At 36.5% G+C, this 21570-nt stretch overlaps 1 protein-coding gene across 2 annotated transcripts in view; it reads right to left on the reverse strand.

The window, feature by feature from the left end:
* The window catches only part of LOC145660571 (tectonin beta-propeller repeat-containing protein 2), an 87779-nt gene that overhangs the window by 21756 nt on the left and 44453 nt on the right, over positions 1 to 21570 (reverse strand). For both annotated transcript variants that reach the window (XM_081725803.1, XM_081725802.1), the window contains exons 9-11: positions 18746 to 20325; positions 10418 to 10616; positions 8283 to 8440 (exon numbers count right to left, since the gene is read on the reverse strand). In XM_081725803.1, coding sequence (XP_081581929.1) covers positions 8283 to 8440; positions 10418 to 10616; positions 18746 to 20325 — 1937 coding nt within the window. The remainder of the gene's footprint in view (positions 1 to 8282; positions 8441 to 10417; positions 10617 to 18745; positions 20326 to 21570) is intronic.

The following is a 21570-nucleotide window of genomic DNA, read 5'->3' on the forward strand; positions in this document are numbered from 1 at the left end:
CGACCGTACAGAAGAAAGGAAAGAAAAATATTTCCTCTCTTCTTCCATAACTACTTCGAAATGGAATTTTCAAAACACGTAAGTGACTGAGAAATTCGTACTTTGTGTATCAAAAAGTCCTGTAATAACAAATTTCATGCAATATATCAAAACGGCAAAAGCTCCCCTTGTGTCCGTTACACTGAATTTGTGCAAAAGTGAACGGTACATTAATATTGTATGACGAAATCTTACTACATTCAAAATTTCCTGCTTTTTGTGTTCCACGATTACAAACAGACATGCATGAAGTGGAATTTGGCACTACCTCCTTCCTTCGGGGTTGAAGTTTCAAAACTTGCTTATTCGTAAAACGTATTGCAGGCGGTATATCCTGATCTGCAGATGAGTTTTGGTGTAACGTTGCCAGTTATAAATGGACGTTCCCTTAGGTGCACGATTACGGAAAAGTGCTGTGTTTCTAAAAGAGCAAAAGGCAGCGTTACTAAAATTTTCCGTTTCACTTCCCTCCGTCCTGTTTACCCTACTAACGCAAATGTTAGTACACATGTTGCATGCTTCATTATTATGTACTTTGACTAATACATTATGTGACTATGCAGTAATTCCCATTAGTCCTAAATGATTTTTAAAAATAATATGCAACGTGTCAATTTTCCTGCATTTCGGAACATCCCGCATACAACGTCCGATTACAGGTAAATTTGCATCCATTATAGAGTGAGTATATGTAAAAAGAAAATGCTGATTTTAATTCAAAGACTCCAGCATACAGTCTCTGTAGAGGGCATGCTGCTAGTAGTATGTAGGCCATCTAACAGCACAGCAAGTGACAACGACTGCAAATGGCAGAATGACTGCGGCAAACGCCTACTGTACAATAAGTGCCTTTGAATGTAATTGTATAGTGCTGATACGGAACAGAATGGTCGTTCCATGGAATTACTGCTCGTGTGGGCCTGATCATATGTTGTCCATCAGTGATGTAAACGATGGGATGTAGAGGGATCCCACAGCAAACTTATTCAAACAACGCACCGGGGAGCGCCTGAACAGAAGGGTCGTTCGGGACAAGGTAACTGACGGGAAGCAAAGCCAGTGCAATCAGAGCCACCGTGGCCCCAATATTAGCGCAAAAACATTGAAAAATCACTTAATGATCTTGTATATACGTTTCCACCAGATCTGAAAATTCCTATTGGGTGTTCTTAAATGTTTTTCCACCTTTGCTAATATTAGAAGCAACAAGTCATCAAAATATAATTTGTAGTATTAATCTTTAGATTACATCGATTTTCCCCTTGGTCCCCAAAATTCTACTATTTTGGAGTCATTTTTAGAATTTCAGAATTACCTATTTGTGGTCATATTTAAATGAAACAAAGTATATTGTATTCACAACCTATTATTTTTTATAACTATATTGTAGTAGTTGGTGACAAGTGTGAAATGTAGCGTATGTCACGTGATAAAAACGAAAAATTGAAGGGAAGCTCCTTCCCTTTCCTGTGGTTGTCATTGTTCCTATGAGACATAACGAAAAGATCATGCTTATTTCTCAATATTATGGCACAACACTGATAAGTTTGAATTCTCTATTATAGCAAATAAATTTTATATTGATATTCAAGACTTCTGTTCATTTAAAAGGTCATTTACATAAACGCATTCCTTTAAATTTGTATGAGAGTAATCACAACACTTCGCTTTAGTTTGAAATTGAATCACAGGTCTGGGAATTTGATTGCGTCAAGAAAAGGTGACCGCGTTCCTTTGTCAACAGATGGCTCATGTGTTAACTGGGCGTGGGAAATGTTCGTACCAGTTGTTCATTGTGGTTTACAAGTTCATTAAGAAAAAGACGGACTCGTTCCTACTGCATTATGAACTCCATTACAGCTCGCAAGGGGCACATGGAGATTTGGTGCCTGCAAATCTTCCGAAAGGAGCACATACTGACGTTAGGATACAGTTGAAATCAAGTGCACCTCCTACGAATGAAAATTGCAAGGCTCGTCCATTTTCGTTATCGACGGGTGCCGATGATATGAAGACTCGACTGAAGCGATGACTTCACAAGTCATTAAGTCGTCTGTCTCAAGAAACTGGACAATGTATCAGCGAACTACGAAGAATGCACGTACTTAAACCCTTCCATTGCCCGCAATCGCATCTAAGTTTAGCGTGTGCGCCTTCAGTGCGAAAGACCCGATTTCGGTTCCCGCTCATGATGAATCCTGGCGGTGCATTGGTCTTTGTACGACTTTTATGCACACCGGCTCGCATTTTCGCCGATCCCAAGAGGTTCATCCAATACATGGCTGAAGTAGCGGTCTTATTGGCCACGTACGGATGACGTCACAAAGATTCAAGTTCAATATGCTACTGTGCTTGTTGTTTTCATTTCTCTGTTTTGTGTGTGTGCGTGTTTAAAAACAGAGAGAGGAGATTATCAATATTATTACTTGTGAAATACATGCATTATAATTCTTGATTTATATTCACTTCTTACGCCGTACAAATAAATTATCCTTAAATGACTTTTCGTCCGAATATAAGGTTTAAAAAACGCACTTCACATGAATGTTATTGTCTACAATTTTAACATTTTTATTAGATCACAGAGACAATATTAACTGATGGTGCTCACAATGAATACACTGGCTTTTTGCAGAAATCATGCACTTTGCTATGCAACACCTTATTTTGATTTTGAAGTTACATACAGAACTTGGCTTCCACTCAATTGATAATGTAAAATTGAAAATTCCTTGGCCTTGTTACTTTTACCATGTACAAAAATGTTTCTCAGATTAACTTCACTTTAGACGCTCCAGTTCGTCTTCATTTGCATCCAAAAGTAGGTCTGGTTTAGAAGTATTTTGAGGCAAATAACGTTATAGTGTCCTTATTGATAAGCCATGCTCGGTTCAATTGCACGGGAAATGCCCACTAACTTGACCTATATGGCCATTATTAGATAGCATTCTTTATGAACCACATAAGGATAGGATACCAACTGGAGCATACAAAGTAAATTGCATTATATTTCGTTAGAGTTTAGCATCCCTTCCAACACCAAGGTTATAATGAGACATGGACCTACTGCTTCACGTGGAACCCGAACCACATGGGATTACGCCGGGAATCGAATCCGGATCTCCTGGGCCAAAGACGCGTACGTTAACGATATAGCCACGAGATAGTTCCAGACAATGTAAAGTTAACCCTGTTTTTCTATAGGATGATATACCAGGATCAACTTTACATCGCCTTGAACTTTAAACCATTGGTTCCCAAGGGACAGCCTCCTGAAGGGGACTTGAAGAACAAGTGAGTGATCACAAGCTGACTACAGAAATAAACTATAAAATTGTCAATAAAATTAACAGATGTTACGTGTTTGATATTTTGTCTTTCTTATACTCCCATCCGAGACTTTTAAAGTAATTAAACACTTAATAAATATAAATAGATGGAAACGAGGCTAGTGGTTAGAGGTTTGGAGTCCCGAACAGCATCAAAGCTATATGAAACGTGAAGCTACAGTTTAACGTAAAATCCTAACTACATAAGTTCTCGCGGAAAATCAAACTCAGTTCTCCCATGCCGAAGACGTCTATGCTAATCATATAGCCACGAGGGAACTAAAGATGAAAATATGGTTATTATTGTATTATCGTTATTATTATTAATGAAGACTTGAGATAACAATGCTAAATTAGACAAAAAAGCACATATGGCCAATGAGTGGGAGGAAGGTTAGCGAGAAGTATACAGGTTTTAAGAAGGAGGCGCCAGATAAACGGTTGAGAACCACTGCTTTCAATATTATCACTTACACTTTATAACCTCGTGCTTGTGCTTCCTGCTTTGCCCTGCTCTTGTGCGGATTTGATGCAAAACTAGCTTGTGCAGACCACCCAGCACAGATTGACCTGCATTTTATGCACTTGATGATATAGTTGCATCAAGAAACCATTATCAATAAAGATACGACAGTAACATCTGTTACCATCTGTTACAAAATATTTCTCCACGTCCAATGCACGTATGAGCTGCAGGACTTCATTTTTTAAAATACGTCTATACGAAGCTCGTACTGTTTAAATGGACCTATTCCATCAGCGGATTTTCATTCTGCTAAAATGGTTTCAAGAAAGGATTTGCTTCATAATCCACTGGGAAGTTTAGGGAACCTAAGAAAACAGACATAGAGTACATGGAGTGATGTTAAGAGCAAGGATAACAAATCTGAAAACACTAGCCTTAAAACACTGCAGACAATGGTATGTTGCATTTACTGCAGATTTTGAAATCACATTCCAAAAGCTGGCAATTTACAGGAAAGATGTAGTAATTTAGATTTGATTTTCAATTTGAATTTAGCTTTCCTTTCAGCAGAAGCCTCATAAGCTTCTGCCGGAAGTCGAACACCGGCCTCCTGCGCCAAAGATGCGTACGCTATCCATTCATCCATTAGCAAACTATATGTAGTAATTTAGAAACAAAGAACATTTCTAAGGAACTAGCTTGTCTATACACTGAACCATGTAAGTGTAGTGTCACAAACTTTTAAACAACAACACTAGACGTCTTCGGCGCGGGAGACCTGAGTTTGTTTTCCGGCGAGAACTTATGTAGTTAGGATTTTACGTTAAACTGTAGCTTCACGTTTCATATAGCTTTGATGCTGTTCGGGACTCCAAACCTCTAACCACTAGCCTCGATTCAATCTGTTTATATTTATTAAGTGTTTAATTACTTAAAAGTCTCGAATGGGAGTATAAGAAAGACAAAATATCAAACACGTAACATCTGTTAATTTTATTGACAATTTTATAGTTTATTTCTGTAGTCAGCTTGTGATCACTCACTTGTTCTTCAAGTCCCCTTCAGGAGGCTGTCCCTTGGGAACCACTGGTTTAAAGTTCAAGGCGATGTAAAGTTGACCCTGGTATATTCATTCTGAAGAAAAACAGGGTTAACTTTACATTGTCTGGAAATATCTCGTGGCTATATCGTTAATGTACGCTTCTTTGGCCCAGAAGATCTGGATTCGATTCCCGGTGTAATCCCATGTGGTCCGGGTTCCACGTGAAGCAGTAGGTCCATGTCTCATTATAACCTTGGTGTTGAAAGGGATGCTAAACTCCAACGAAATATAATGCAATTTACTTTGTATGCTCCAGTTGGTATCCTTAGGTGGTTCATAAAGTATGCTAGCTAATAATGGTCATATAGCTCAGGGTAGTGGGCATTTCTCGTGCAATTGAACCGAGCATGGCTTATCAATAACGACACTACAGCGTTATTTGCCGCAAAATACTTGTAAACCAGACCTACATTTGGATGCAAATGAAGACGAACTGGAGCGTGTAAAGTAAAGTTAATCTGAGAAACATTTTTTTACAAGGTAAAAGTAACAAGGCCAAGACGTTTTCAATTTTACATCATCAATTGAGTGGAACTCAAGTTTTGAATGTAAATTCAAAACCAAAATAAGGTGTTGCATAACAAAGTGCACGGTTTCTGCAAAAAGCCAGTGTGTTCATTGTGAGCACCATCAGTTAATATTGTCTCTGTGATCTAATAAAAATGTTAAAATTGTAGACAATAATAACATTCATGTGAAGTGCGTTTTTTAAAACTTATATTTGGACGAAGACTTATTTAATGATAATTTATTTGTACCGCTTAAGGAGTGACTATAAATCAAGAATTATAATGCAATGTACGTCACAAGTAGCAATGTATGTCACAAGTAATAATATTGATAATCTTCTCTCTCTGTTTTTAAACACGCACACACACAAAACAGAGAAACGAAAGCAACAAGCATAGTAGCAGACTGAACTTGAATCTTTGTGACGTCATCCGTATGTGGCCAATAAGAGCGCTACTTCAGCCATGTATTGGATGAACCTCTTGGGACCGGCGAAAATGTCACCGGCTCTACATAAAAGTCCAAGCTAGTGGGCTTCGTTGCAGAAGTAGCTATACTTTTCTTTTTCTGCACCATGACTCACATATGTAGGTCGCGGGAACAACAATATTCTCAAATTTCAGAAAGGAGCTGCCACGAAAGTTGATACTCCTGCTGTTTCATGAACCTCCTTCACATAATGACCACTGGTCATGTTCGTTTATCTTGCATTATAGTGCTTCGTGGCTGTCGATTCAAACCGATATAATTTTGTGCATATTTCTTTGCTGAACAAATAAGGTTACATATAGCAATAACATTCATGCGAAGTCCGTGAGTTCAGTACTGTGCATCATTGTACTCCAAATTGCAGGTTAGTCTCCTTAGCATATAAATACTCATCTGGGCTGGTCTAATCCTTTAATGTAGAGATACTCCGTTACTTTATGATAATTAGTGTATATGTGATATATATTATAACAGTAAGTGGATCAAGTCCCTATGAGGGAACGATATCTATAACAGTATTAGGTTCGTGTCCCGCGGATCCGTATGAAGGCTTAGGCGTTTATGACAATCCGGGATTCGATCTTCTATGTCCCTTTCTTGGGAAGACATTTTATATCTATGAGTATCCTGGGTTTGACCCTCTATGTCCTGGACGTCTCCTTTAGACTTTTAATAGTGATTCGGAGATTTTACCAAAGCTGATCATATAACCACTGGACAGTACGGTTCAGAGTTCATTCTGGGAAATTGACATAAAGACTGATTCTAATCGTATTCCTAATGCCGATACAATTTAATAATGCAAAAATTATTATGCTGTATAGGTATTAATTATTTATGCTGTAAAGAAAAAGTAGATTAAATTCTCTTAAACTATAAAACATAAATTTAAATCATGATAATTATTTTGGTAAAGGAAATGCAGACTTTTACGTTTTTGTTTAATTAACAACACTGAAACTACACACACACATTAAATTACATTTTGGCACTTTGATTTAAATAATTAGATATAATAATGCAATTTTACACTCGGCCCAATTATTTTTATTACGATCGCGGAAGGCACGGGAGTCGCGAGCTACCGGTTGAACTTCACTACATCGTACGTTTTTTATTATTTCGCACTTTCATTTTTCATCCACTTTGATGCGGAAGAAAGATAATTTCTAGCGGTTCCAGGGGGATGCACTTGAAGACGGAAAATTACCTATTTCTATGTTTCCAATTCATGTTTTCCTTTTAGATCGTCTTGGGGTTAACTTTTGAGAATCGTCCGAAGGGATCCTGATCGTATTGCTTTACATCATATTATTTAGAATAATACGTTGCGCTAGCGGTGTTTTACGTTCATTTTAATAATGAAAACATAAGTAAACAATATTTTATGCTTAATTTTGGTTTGCTGTTCACACATTTGCGCTAGTTAAAATAAAACATCATTTTTTAGACACTGCGTGGTTACATGTTGTTGTCAGATTTGTTGCACCAGTCAGACTAACTTAGTTTTCTCCCCACCTCCCCGTGCTTCTACTCAACGGAGAGGCTCACAATGCAACCTGTTGATGTCAGAGCTAAAAATTACTATGACAAGCTATAGGCAGGAATTTTTGGAGACGAAATTTGCTTTCTACGCTAGATTTTAGCACCTTATTTAAAGAAACGAGAGGGTCCACCAAGACTTCAGACGCAGACGCGACACACACACACATATATTCGTCTGTTTGCTGAGAGAAAAATTCTTAGAAGTGCTTTTATATGAGGTTCACTTAAAAAGTTAAAATTTTCTTAAATAACATTCGATGAGTTGGACTATAAGGTTATAATATTTCAATGGAGTCTAGTACTAGGAAATACGTCATTTTTATTGATATGCTCAGCAAAATCAATCGCAATAACTTACTTTAAAAAATTTCAAATTACTCACTCCGACCGCCCAAGTCTAATAACACTCAATAAGTTATACGGGCAGATACAGGAAAGGCGCTTAGGGGACCATTTCTCTTTAAAGTTATCAAATCTATAAGCACAAAAGTTTTTTTTTTTTTTGTTTGTTTTTGTCCTACTTGTTCTACTATGTTCTGCTTCTAGCTTGTCACAGGTAACCATACCAACGCAAATAAGAAGCAAGAAACCTTGTAAATGATATTCTAATATTTAGATTTAATAGAATTTCTCGCCGTGATTTTTCGATTACAGAAACTCAACCAATTTCACATCTAATAAGTAGAGACTATATTTGAACTTAAACTTACCTGTAAAGCTTCCAAAATAAATAAAAAAAATCAAGTCGGATTCCGATAAAATTAGATACATAAAACGAAATTCAAGTACAACGAATACTTACTGAAAGGTCTTTTGAATTTGGAAGTGAACAAAATAACTCGCCCGCTGAATTTAATAACCACAGCTGCCCTCTGTCTTGGAAAATACCTTCAGCATTTACAATTGTCCATTTTACTGAAGGTAACGTGAACTTAGGGATAATCTCCTGCCAACGATGACCTGAAACGGGGAATTCCAATCTAATAATCAAAATATTAATATAAAATGAAACAGAAAAAAATTTTAACGAACTATTATTGCCGCTACAAAACTTGATACGTGAACAAAGGTGAGCAGAAACAGAGACGTGTTTCTTCTAAGACAATTAAATAATTACTTAAATGGATTTCACTCACAACAAAACAAATATTGCTTTTATGTTTTATAAGTATATTAATTGTATTTCAGTATTTGGTAATATATTATACTTTAAACCATTGATTGAAAACAGAAGTTTCAAGAGTAAAATACCATTCATTTTAGAGCTTCATAAATATTTTATGGCTCAGGATGTCAATGGACAACGCTAACAATGTGAGGAATGTACTCCAAAAATATGTAACGCTGGAAGTAGAAAAGATGTAGCGTATGACACATCAACGTTGGTAATATAATTTTTGCTAGTTTTTATCTAAAATGTGTCTTCGTGTGAACCTGAAATTATTTGGTACCACAGTGTCAATTTCGAACCTCTATTAGATACCTCGCGCCAGCAGTAGTTCTACCTATCTCCGCATAACGAACAACCATTTTATTGTGGCAACAATAATAGCGTACTCTAAGTTTAGAGAGAAGTTTAATTAATATTTTAAAACTATAAATTTTACCATAATTTTTAAATATAAGTATTCCATTTCATGTATTTAAACATTTTCTAATGAAGTTAAAAGAAATCCCGCTTCACCATTTCTTACTAAGTACATTTTTTTTATCTGGCTATAAATATTACGTTACTTAGTTTCATATTTCAAACAAAAATGAGCATAACTTAATGAATAATAAATATATTCAGATGGTTTCAAAAATAATACAAACGCCTCAGGAAAATGTAACTTATCTGATTAATACGAGGTGAGACCACCACTGGTAAGCAAAAAAGCTCTGATTCGTCGCGGAATGTAAGTCATTAATGGTTTCGAAAGGATTATTGTACCATTCCTCGCGCAGTGTAGCATTCAGTTACATCTGCGGAACGGATGATGATATCTGCTCTGGAGTCTGAGCTCTACAATTAAACACAGGCAGAGAATATGTAGTTCATTCCGACGTTCATGGAACCACGGCTGAACAGTTTCACCAGTGTACATTGATGCATTCTTTGTTTGAAAAAACTACGTCATTTGGATGAGACCAACATCTGGACCATAGGATAAACATAATCATCTAAAATGTCCCCTAATCACTGGCAACAGCACAATTACAGTCCCACGGATACCAGGAACTATGATCCACAGCACTACAGAGCCACCGCCATATTTCACAATAGGAAGGAGTCAGTTCGAACCATAAGCTTCTTTGAGTGTCCGCCATTGACAAACACGACCTGCTATTGGAAACAAAGTGAAAGAGGATTCATCGGACAATATTAAGCGTTTCCAATCACCGCTGATCCAACTGTTGTTCGTTTCCGGCACCATTTTCGTCGTGCTAAAGTTCTACTGGCGGTGATCAGCAGTTTGGAAATTGCAACCCGACCGTAGATGTTCGGGTTCTGCAACTGGCAACAAGACTGTGATTATCGAAATACGCTGTTCCAGGTAATGATTGAGTTCCGCAGTCATTTCTGCCGCATACGCTCTATAGTCCTTGGTGACAGTTTTCTTCAATGATCGGCAATCCCCGTCACTGAGTCTTCTTTTCTGTCCAGTATTACTCTTCGCCAATGTTGTTTTCCAATCAACTCTATTCACCGTCATTACCACGGACGATGTACATTTTCCACCTCAGATACACTTACGCCAACTAACCGCGCTTCCACAATTGAGCTGCTTTGAAACACAAAGGTCTCCCATTTTGTATCACCACCGTCTGCCCCCTTAACACACGCCTAGTCTTTGTTACATGTTGAAACTACACATGTTTCCATTATTTTGATAACCATCTGAATATATATATAATGTGAGTGTTCTTAAAAAGAACTGGAAAATAATTAATTACCTGTAAATTTTGATTTATTCATATGAACAGCAGTAGACATTTGTGACGATATCCAAATTGTGCTTTCACCTGGAGCCAAAATGGCATTCTTTTGTTGTAATATTGTAGTAAGATAGTTAGGACGTAAGTTCTCAGCAAACTTCGTGCGAAACTGTTGTAAAGGTGGTGTTTGTTGGAATATGTAATCGCTTATTAACACCTGAAATGTAAATGTATACTTACTATTTGCTCATTATATATCTATTGTACTATATAAGTCTCTTATATTTCCATTACTAATCCATGTACAGTAATAGGTCATGTTATTTGAAATGCGAAACTGAGTTAAGCAACTTCATGCCAACGCATACGCAATGCTCTATTTGCAATTATCGAGTTTTATCTAGTTTTGGGTTCTATGTGACGGGTTACGGGGTTTCATTCCTCAAAGACACGATTATCTCTTAATGTCTTGGTGAACAAAAATAACTCTATATGAAAACTAATAGGCTCTGACTTTACGCTCCATGGTGAGGACATAAATCCGTATCATAAGCTTCTCCACCTTCTGATCTATTGACGGTAATCTGACAGAATTTCGTATTTGGATGCTCACTCCATCGAATGCACCATTAACTTCTACATTACAGTAGATATTAATTATGGGAACACTATCCACTTTATCCAAAACCAAATATTAACGTGAAACAAATAGTGGTTCAAAATAAGTTTCAGTTTATCAACGGTATCGAAGTGTAAGAAGTTAATTGTGATTTAGAATCCCTTTTCAGCACCGAGGTTACATAAGATGTGGACCTACAGTTTAAGGTGGAATCCGAACCACCATAATGCGTTCGAATTTCACGGCTCACATCGCGAATCGAAACCAGGACACAGTGCACTAGCTTCTAGACCTGCAGGAAGAGCAGGAGCAAGAAGTGTCTTATGCATGAAGTTTATAATTCAGTGGCGGCAGATATTTTTGCAGCTTGTTACAGGTATATTTCGTAACTTATCTTTTATAGTTCGTTAGTTCGTGATTATTCCTTATAGTCACAAATATTGACTTGTTGCTAAGTATTGCAACTTCAAGACGATAATGAATGAGTATGTGCAAGTGGGAAAATCTAATTAATGCATTGGGACATGCTATCGAGCAATAACGAAGTGCTTATGTAGGATTTTTTTTAGAAAATTTGGTGATTACAACTCTGACTTTTAAAAAATCGCGGTAAACATATCTTAATACTAACTTCAATGAACACACAGCTTAATATACTACGTAATGCTTCAATTCTGTGTTGTGTTTGTCCAATAAATAAGCGTCGAACGAAGTAGCGATACACTTGATAAATGAAACTGGAATACAAGAGCAATTCATTTTATATGAGTTTTGTATTATGTTCATTCTCGTATTGTCAATTATCGATTGGTGACCAATCCATTGCTGCCGGTTAGCAATAATGTTTCTTAGTAAATTTACATTATTGTAAAGTTACCATATGCGTTTTCAAGTTCTTGTTAGGATACTAAGTATGTCTCAAATTTTCTTTGGCCAACCCTCGCCCTTACTAGATTTTGCCATAATGAAACCGTCTCCACGCCTTGACATTTGGTTTCACGCAAATGCTGAAAATACGTCACACGGCGAAAAATGTGTATCGCTTTCTCGGTCTGACAGTCACTGAAACAAATCAAATTAATGTATGATGTGAGAAATATAATCAGTAGAACTACAGTGTAATTGTGTTCTCTCGTTCACCTGTTTGATTAGCTCGCATGTCTTTGGTCACGGGTCCCACCAGAATCCAATTTCTGATACGCGTATGCAATTTTCGATGCCAGAGTCAGGGAATAATTTGGCAAGATACTTGAATTTAGAAATAGCACACTACTGATTAAAAAAGAAGTGCATATAATGACAGTAAAATTGCATCACATGCCTAGTAAGAACCCTTTATGAAGTAAGGTTGTACTGGATTAATGAATAATAAAGCAACGACTGCTGAAATATATGTCTACTAACTGAAGTAATCCTCTACAACCATTAATTGAAATAAAGGATCCATGTTAGAAAGAAAGAAAAGCGCGGTGCGTTTCGATTTATATTGTGGACTACGGTAGCCTTCGAAACTATTGAGATCCAATACTAAAACAGAAATAGATAGATCTACAACTTTTGGTTTCAGTATAGAAGGATAAAGGCGGGGATGGAACCTACACGTAGGACGCTAAATCCTTTCAATAGAGAGAGGAGAGTGCAGATGGAATCTATTATTGGAATGCTCATCCTCTACAAAATAATTTTTGCTCTCACCGTTTTCACTTGGTTACCCATGTACAGACGAGAGAATGAAGTCACTCCATAAGATTTCCCATACATATACATAGTACGATTTGGAAGCCTAAAAACGCATTATGATTTTATTGTGTCTATCATAACGTTTACTGCATTGATATGATCATTTCAAATAACACAAAATCCATATTTCAATAAATTTTCATGCTACAAAACGCTAGATTTTACTGTCAGCAACACTTTAGCAGAAATTAATTGCAGCATTTTCTCTGTCACAAAAAGCGTTCTCAAATTGGTGGTCTCCTGCTAAAGATTAGAGCTATATAGCGGGTATATATTTTTTAAAAAATCACAAAAATCAATTGTTCCATTTGTATAAAAATCTAGCATCAATTACCCATTTCGCTGGGTTAAATTAAGAAAAAACAATAATATGTTACGTTAGTCAGTCACTTTTTACTATTACTAACGCGCTCCTTGATATTGGTCATTTCCGATGATTTTTATATATTCCCTCTCCTACCCATGTTGCGGCCCACGGCATCGGAAGTTTCATTGTTCATATATATATATATATATATATATATAGAGAGAGAGAGATATCCTCCTCCTCTTCCACAATTTTTGCGGGGCTGAATTTGGATTTAAATGGCTTCAGAAGTGTCACTGTTCATGTGAGCGACCTCAAAAACTATAGATTCGACACTAATATCGGTCATTTTCGATCACTTGTAAATGTCTTTCCCCTCCTTTAAGTTACATCGTCAAAGTGATATGACAAAAATCATCTCATGTTCAAACTCCATATAGTTGAAAATTTGATCAAGATCGGTCCGGTGGTTCGAGAGTGAGGTCACATAGACAGTCACTTTCATTTTTATTTTATATATATATATATCCGCCTCCCCCCTTTGCACCGTCAAAGTTAAATGATAAAATTATCCCAAGCCCGAACGTCGTCTATGTTGAAAATTTGATCAAGATCGGTTGGGTGGTTCAAGAGTTATTAAGTTTTATTTATTTTTATATATCTGTCCCTTTCCCTACGGTCTACCGTCAAAATGATACGATAAAAAGCACCCTAGATCCGAACTTCATCCATATTGAAAATTTGATTAAGATCGGTCCTGTGGTTAAAGCGTGACGAAGTCAGAAAGACGATCACTTTTATTTTTATTCTTTTTACATATATATCTCCCCCCCCCCGCCTCCTCTCCTAGGTTGCACCGTAAAAGTGAAATAACGAAAACATCCCAGGCTCGAACCTTATTTGTGTTGAAAGTTTGATCAAGATAGGTCTGGTGGCTCAAGAGTTATTAAGTTTCATTTAGTTTTATAGATTTATCTCCTCCTTCCCCCCTCCCTTAGTTCTACAGTTAAAGTGATATGATAAAAACCACCTCATATTTGAACCTCATCTATATTGAAAATTTGGTTAACATCCGTCGGGAGGTTTAAACGTGATGAAGTCACAAAGACAATCATTTTTATTTTTACTTTTTTGACATATAATTCCCCCCTCCCCCTCCCCTTCGTTGCACTGTAAAAGTGAAATTAAGAAAACATCCCAGGCCCAAGCATTATCTATGTTGAAAGTTTGATCGAGATCGGTCGGGTGGTTCAAGAGTTACTAAGTTTTATTTATTTTCGTATATTTCCCCTCCTCCCCTCCCTCTTCTAAGATCTACTGTCAAAATGAAGTGATAAAAAACGTCTCAGGTTTGAACTTAATATATGTTGAAAATTTAATTGAGATCGATCGGGTGGTTCAAAAGTAATTAATTCACGAACATAGTTTTATTTTTATATTTATTGATTTTTGTATATTTCCCCCCTCCACCCCCTTCCGTTGCTCCGTGAAAGTGAAATAAAAAAAAAATCATCCCAGTCCAGAACCTCATCTACACTGAAAATTTGATCAAGATCGGTCGGGTGGTTCAAGAGTTAATGTTATTTATTATTTTCTACGTCCCCCTCCCCTAAGTTGTACCGTCAAAGTCAATAGCTAAAAACACTCCCAGGCCAGAACCGCATCTACGTTGAAAATTTGATCGAGATCGGTCGGGCGGTTCAAGAGATTGAGTCACAAACATAGTCACTTTCAATTTTATAATATAGATAATTGTCATATTACCCTTTTTGGGTACCTACACAACCATTAAGTTAGTGCAGTTGTCTTTGTTATCATGTTTCGGGCCACGGTGGCTCAGTGGTAGAGCGTTCACCTCTGGCGCATGGGGTGCCTAGTTCGATCCCAGCTCGCGTCAAGTGAACTTTGTGGTGGACGAACATCATGTGCGTGGGTTTCCTCGGGGTTCTCCCTTTTCTCTCACTTTTTCAATCTAACATTTCATTTTTCATCATCACTGTCTCCTTTTGCCTAGCCGGCATAACGTGGGACGTAATACTTAAATAATTTCATTTTTTGTTATGTTTCTGCGTTCGATTTCCAGAGGGGGTGGGGAGGAGCACAGAAGTGTGTGTTGACCCAGCATTGTCAACTAACTGGGGAGGTATATAAATTAAGCATTACAGAACTTTGGTTTAGAAAGCATGAAATAACTACACGATTTAGTTTACCTACTGTAATACAAATACTTGACAAGAAAGAAAGAACAAAGTTTAGGACCGGACTAAGCCATTCCATGTCAAATCAACACAATTTTCACACAAATTCTACCTTACCTTGCCAGATTTTGATTAAATTCGATACAGTTGTTGGTACCACTGGAAAATAAACCCTGATATTTCAGGTTGATATGCCCACTTGTTTCGAAGATACACGTCCCAAAAGTTCTCAAAATTTACCAAAAATTGCATGACATTTGTTTGATTGGTATTTGCGGTTAACCTGTAGGACCTACGACGTTGGTCAAAATTTTGTTTAAAGCTTATGAAAGGAGCTTTCAGATGTTATGTAACACTGTTTGAGAAATCAAATTCAACATTTTGAATTTTCAATTCTATATAGAAAATTTTCAAAAAATTATAATGGAAAAAAATATTTGGACTGTTATGAATGTATCTCCGAAGTTTTATTTTGAGATCGGAATGAAGTCATTTATTACAAGAGTTTCCACTTCCAAACATGGTTAAAAATCGCTTTCATTTAGATTCTTCTTGTAAAATGGATGAAACTAATAATTTTGTGGTAAAGCAAGCCATTGTTCATCCATTTATAATGTGATGACGCCAAAGAGGGGCACGGGAATGGACACCTCTTGTTAATTACGTTCGCTCCCATATGTCTTTTATTGCAATGTAGGTCAAATATGAGCTGCTCCCAATTTTTTTTTCCTTCGTTTTCCCGCCCTCGCCCCTGGAAATTAAAGCTCGCATCATCATTGCTTGTAGGTAATATAAAGGGGAAACAAACAGAGTATATCTGTTATGTTGTAATTTTGAATGTCTCGAACACAACACTATGGGGTGGGCACTGCTTCCAGCAGAAACTTGTTGTGTTCTTGGGAAACCAGTTTAGACCGAAAAAGATATAATATTCTGATGGATCTAGATGGTCAGTACAAGAACAAAAAGAAGTTTTAAACTTGTTTACATAAAGATGATTTTGGCATAGAGGATTACCGCATTAAGCTGCAACAGCTCATAGAAAGGAAACTTATAATGGAGTTGGTGGCACAGTCACAAGGTTGACAGCCCAGGCGAATTTGCAGTATCTATATGATAATACAACTCTTCACCCCGGCAGCTGTTTGACTGAGTAGCGGCAAACTTTACTGGAGTGCATTTTACGTTTTTCAGTGAAGAAGAGTTCACCGAATCAGCATCATTGCCACAAGATCGCTTCAACAAAGCACGAACAATTCCTAGACGCAAAAATTTCATGCGTTTATTCCTGCAGCTTCAGATACTTCATACATTTTGTCAAGATATTTTCATATTGCCAGAGTTCTCTGGAACACAATCACCAAATTCAACAACAAGCTGGCAGAGGAAGACAAGTGGATTCATAATTGCAATCTATAACAATAGGTGGTGGCTGGATTATGTTTTGGGGAAAGATAACTTGAAAGTAACGTTTCTCTATTCAGCTGGCCAATCTCAAACTTTTGCATATACTGGAAGCTAGATGTTCCCTGGATTTGTGCAGTGGATGTACTGAGTAAGGTGAACTGTGAGACCCCAACAGGCCGATCATACACCTTGCCTGAAAAAGACGCAGTGACAACTGAAAAAGCCTTTCGAATTCACTCCAAAGTTGTAAGCAGTATTCAGAGAAAACAAAGTTTCCAACATGGACAGAAACCTGGTCAATCTTCTTTTATGGCATTATAGTATGTTATTAATTTGATTTTAAAACAACCTTATTTCCTTCGTGTGATCTTTCCCTTATAAAGAAACCTAGATTTATGTGATTTTCCACTCTACGTTTGGAAGTGTAAACTCTTGTAACAAATCCCATGCTGATCCTAAAATAAAATTTTTGGGATATGTTCATGATAGTCCGAATACTGTTTAATAATTTTTGAAAAGTTCCAAATTTGTCTTTTTGAAAAAAGCAAATTCGAAATTTTGAATTTTTCAAAAAGAAAAATTTAAAATCTACAATGTTATAAACCATTTCAAAGCTCTTTTTGTAAGCTTTAAAATGACACCTTATCCGATGTCCTAGGTCCTTTCGGTCAGCTGCAAATGGCAATCAAACAAACATTACTTACTCAATTTTGGTAAATTTTGAACACTTCGGGGGCTTGTAATTTCGAAACAGATTCATAAATCAACTTGAGCTTTCCGCTTGTTTCAAACACTGATAATAGCTGTCAGAATATAAATTATCACTGTAATCCGTAAGGATCGATCCAAAACTATGTACTGATTTGACATGGAATGGCTCTGCATTTTATACCCACGAGTTACTAATGACGTACACAAAATACTGAAAAGAACTTCACAGGTAATATATATTATTATTATTAAGACCTTGAATGCAACGGAAATGTTTTTACCGAGCCACTTACAGTTGTTCTCAAATATAGATTAGCATGGCAATAAAAAAAGCCAAAATAACAAAACATAGAAGAGATGCTAAATATAACGATTCTCCTTTTCTGGATTATCTATCACAGACATATTGTCTACTGAGATGATGAGAAAAGATATATCCCTAACTTAAAGACAGCTGTTCGAAACATTCTTCGCGTAACCTCAAAATCAGAATTATAGAGTTTAGATGATTTGGATAGAAACTTAAATCAAATCGTTAACGTACACAAGGACTATTAATAGTATTCTATTAAAACATAATATAATTTTAGTTTACAAAATAAAAGACATAAATGGTCACTTCATGCATGCTATTAGTTTAACGGTAGTAAAAGTACATTATTTAAGAAGTTTATACTTTCTTTAGTGTCATATTGTCACTATATTTGCATTTGGAAACTTCGGTATACAATCTTAACCTTCTCCCGCTCGAATTTTAACGTCCTGAAAAAATGCTATGTATATAGATAAATAGATGAACTTGATTCACCAATCTCCTACATAAAATATCTTTAGCTCCAAAAACGTTAATAACTGAAGTTTAATTTATGCATAAATCATAAATAACAATTTTGTTCCACTAAGTCTATTTCATTTTCAGAACAGTTATTGCTAACATTATTAAATATTCACTAGAACATTTTTATCGTAGAACATTACTCTACAGCTCCACATACAATTCGTTCGACTACAAAATCCATTATGTCCACGATTTACCCTTTACCTTTCCCATCAAAAGGGTAATTATTCTTCATTATTAAACTTCTCATTACTTTTTTTTTCTTTCTTCAGAATGCAGTTTCTAAATGTTTTTTTCGTGTTATAGTGCGATAGGAAAGGTGAATGTATTGTTACTTCTTTACTACAGCTGAAATATTGAAAAAAGCCCAAAATTTCCCAAGCAAAAAAGCCAGCCGTTTTTCCGAACCCTTGCATCTGTACTTAAAATAGTAAAGTAATATTTTTACACAAATATATTACACACATTATATGTTACAGATCGAATTCTAACCAATATATTATTAGTGACAAATACTACTACTAACCTGCCACCACTGAGGCTCTTCGCTTGTGAAATTGGTGGAAAAATATATTGTATTATTGTTGTCAACAATCCAACAAGTATTTGGGCATCCGATAGCAACGGAAGAGACAGGACGTAGAACGGTGACTTCTTTCCAAGACACACCTTCAGGTAAGGTTGGGCACACACCCTGGCGGTATATCAGTTTCCCCTGAACAGTTACTGCGCAAACTGAATCTCTGCAACAAGCAACTTTGGAAACTCCTACGTGGCACTTAATATGGATCGCCTTCTCGTAAGGCTTATCACTAGTTAACATTTTTTGCATATATACAGAGCCGTCACTTTTTGTGTACCATACAGTACTGTCACTAACAGCAATGCTGCGAACGTCTTTTGTTACTTCACACCACTTTTGTCCAAATGGTCCTCTAGTTTGTGGATTCTGGAGTGCATACGCTGTATTTTTATATAACTTCCAAACAATTCCTGCGTTGGGAGAAACAGCAATTTGCTTTGCACAATAATCCACTTTCTTCCACTTAAGACCTAATCCCGTTAGTCCACTATAATATACGGAATCTTTGGAGTCAACACAACACACGTAATGGTTACATATCGCAACATCTACAACTTGTCCCGGAACACTGTACTGCATCCACCTATCTGCTTTTTCAACTGCTTCATACACTTCATCTGGTATCATTACATCTGATTCTCCCGTTCTTTCGTCATTTGGTATTGGAAAAGAAGGGTCAAGAGAAACACAATTACTTGAAGGAGCACTACTTCCTGAGGGAGGACCGTAACTCATTAAACTTGCTAAAGAGTTATGCTCGGATTGTTCGTTACCGTACGGAAATTCCAGAAATATAGATCGATTCGCAATTCCATCGCCACATGCAGCAAATGATTCACTTTGTTCTAAACTTACTTGCTCAGCTGAGGCACCATTACAATTATCTTCACCCATTTTATCTTTTTCAGAGTTCTCCATTTCGTTCCTGTTAGCATCACATGTGTTGTTACTAACATCTACTTCATCTTTACATTTTATGTTAGTATCACATGTGTTATTACTAACATCTACTTCATTTTTACATTTTAACTGCTCACTATTGCTATCACATAAGTTGATTTTTTCAATGTTTAATACTTCCGCCAGAAGTTTTTCCTTAGTTGCCACGTCTCTCTCAATCGAACTTGGACTGCGGAGATCTGGTTGAATATCTGGAGGAAGAGTGGAAGATATTGTGAAGTCTAACGAACCACCTTTCTTTACAAACTGAGATTCTAAGTCCAACTTCTTTAGGTCACTTGGAATTGTTTCACTGGCTCTACTCACACAGTCTACAACATTACAATCTATTTTATCTAGGTCACATTGTCCACTTAACACAGTCACTTCACTGCCGCTCTCAACATCCTTTACTAAAGTTTCTTCAGACACTGACTTTGCTGCAGTTAAAATTGGACTTAATTTCCCTGAAGTATCACTCCAAGTACTCAAATCCATCTTCTCACTGTTAATAATATCCTCCCCTTCGGAAGTATACGATAAAGCACTGGTTGTACTTACTGTGTCTGAACCTGATTCCATGCCTGGAAATCACAATAAGAAAAAATATCTCATTACACTACATTATACATTAAATAAAAAAATACATTTAAAAAATAAAGCGCATAAGAACAACTTTCTATATGCTTCGAGTTACTTATGTTATATATCGAAAGTGGAAATGTATTATTTTGACGAATCGGAACTTATTTCAGCTTTCATGCTGTCTAAGTTCGGTTTGTATTGTTTATCGTTTTACTAGTGAAATCCTGTTTTAATTTCAAACACATTTGTTTATCTTTTTCTCAGCAGAAAATTTCTGAAACATTCTCAGCCATAAGATGCTGCCACTTCTCCAATATTTTGTATGAATAAGTAGTGAACACTCCCGTCTTCCAACTGCCGTGTTTACAGGGTTCAAAGTGTTTATAAATAGTTTGAGAAAAATGCAGATCCTGTTGAACGTGGCTTGGCTTGCGGAAGTCTCCAGATATAAATTCAATTGAAAATCAGCGAAATTCTTTGGAATAATGAGCACAACGCAGAAATAGGTATCCCCGTGTTCTCCTGGATGGAACTATAAGTTTTATTGGTGAACGAATGGATTCACATCAATGTGACATACCTGCAAGTAGGGTTGTGAGATATTTCGATATTTTTAGGTATTTTCCACGTAATACAGTATATAAAATAGAGGTAATCTTGTGTAGGATCGCATCATAAGAAACCGGCTGAAAAAGTTGATTGTTTGTTGCAATAAAGTTTGGCATCCCTTTCAGCATCGAGGCTATATGAGACGTAGATCTAACGTGAGATCCGAACCACATGAGCTCCCACTAGGGATTTGAAACATTTGAAATTATCATCTACCGCCAACTGTGTTTTTATACTGCTGCTTTCATTAAAATAGTATCGCCAGGGGGATAGAGATAGTTCAAAATAGAGTATCTCACAAGCTCTTTAAGTTAGGACGATGACACTCAACATATATACTCCTCATTAAAAAATAAGTGGATACATATACCTACGTATTGAAAATTCCCGTCTTAAGGCCGAAGGAAAAAGGCATGTTCTAAGTTTGCGCCATACTGGAAGTGACAATGACTATTGTTTGTGATCGCATCACAGAAAAAAAAAAAAAAAAAAAGATTGACAGTTGAAATGAATCTTGAAATATGGTTACGCCTACCTTCGCCAAAATAAGAGTTTTACCGTGTTACTTTGATTAAAGGACGTATCCTAAAGGAGTAGAGGCTTCAAAGTTTATGCCAAGAGAAGCATAGTCTACG

Source organism: Thermobia domestica, chromosome 9, assembly GCF_964235325.1.
Source record: "Thermobia domestica chromosome 9, izTheDome1.hap1.1, whole genome shotgun sequence".
Classification (NCBI taxonomy): domain Eukaryota; kingdom Metazoa; phylum Arthropoda; class Insecta; order Zygentoma; family Lepismatidae; genus Thermobia; species Thermobia domestica.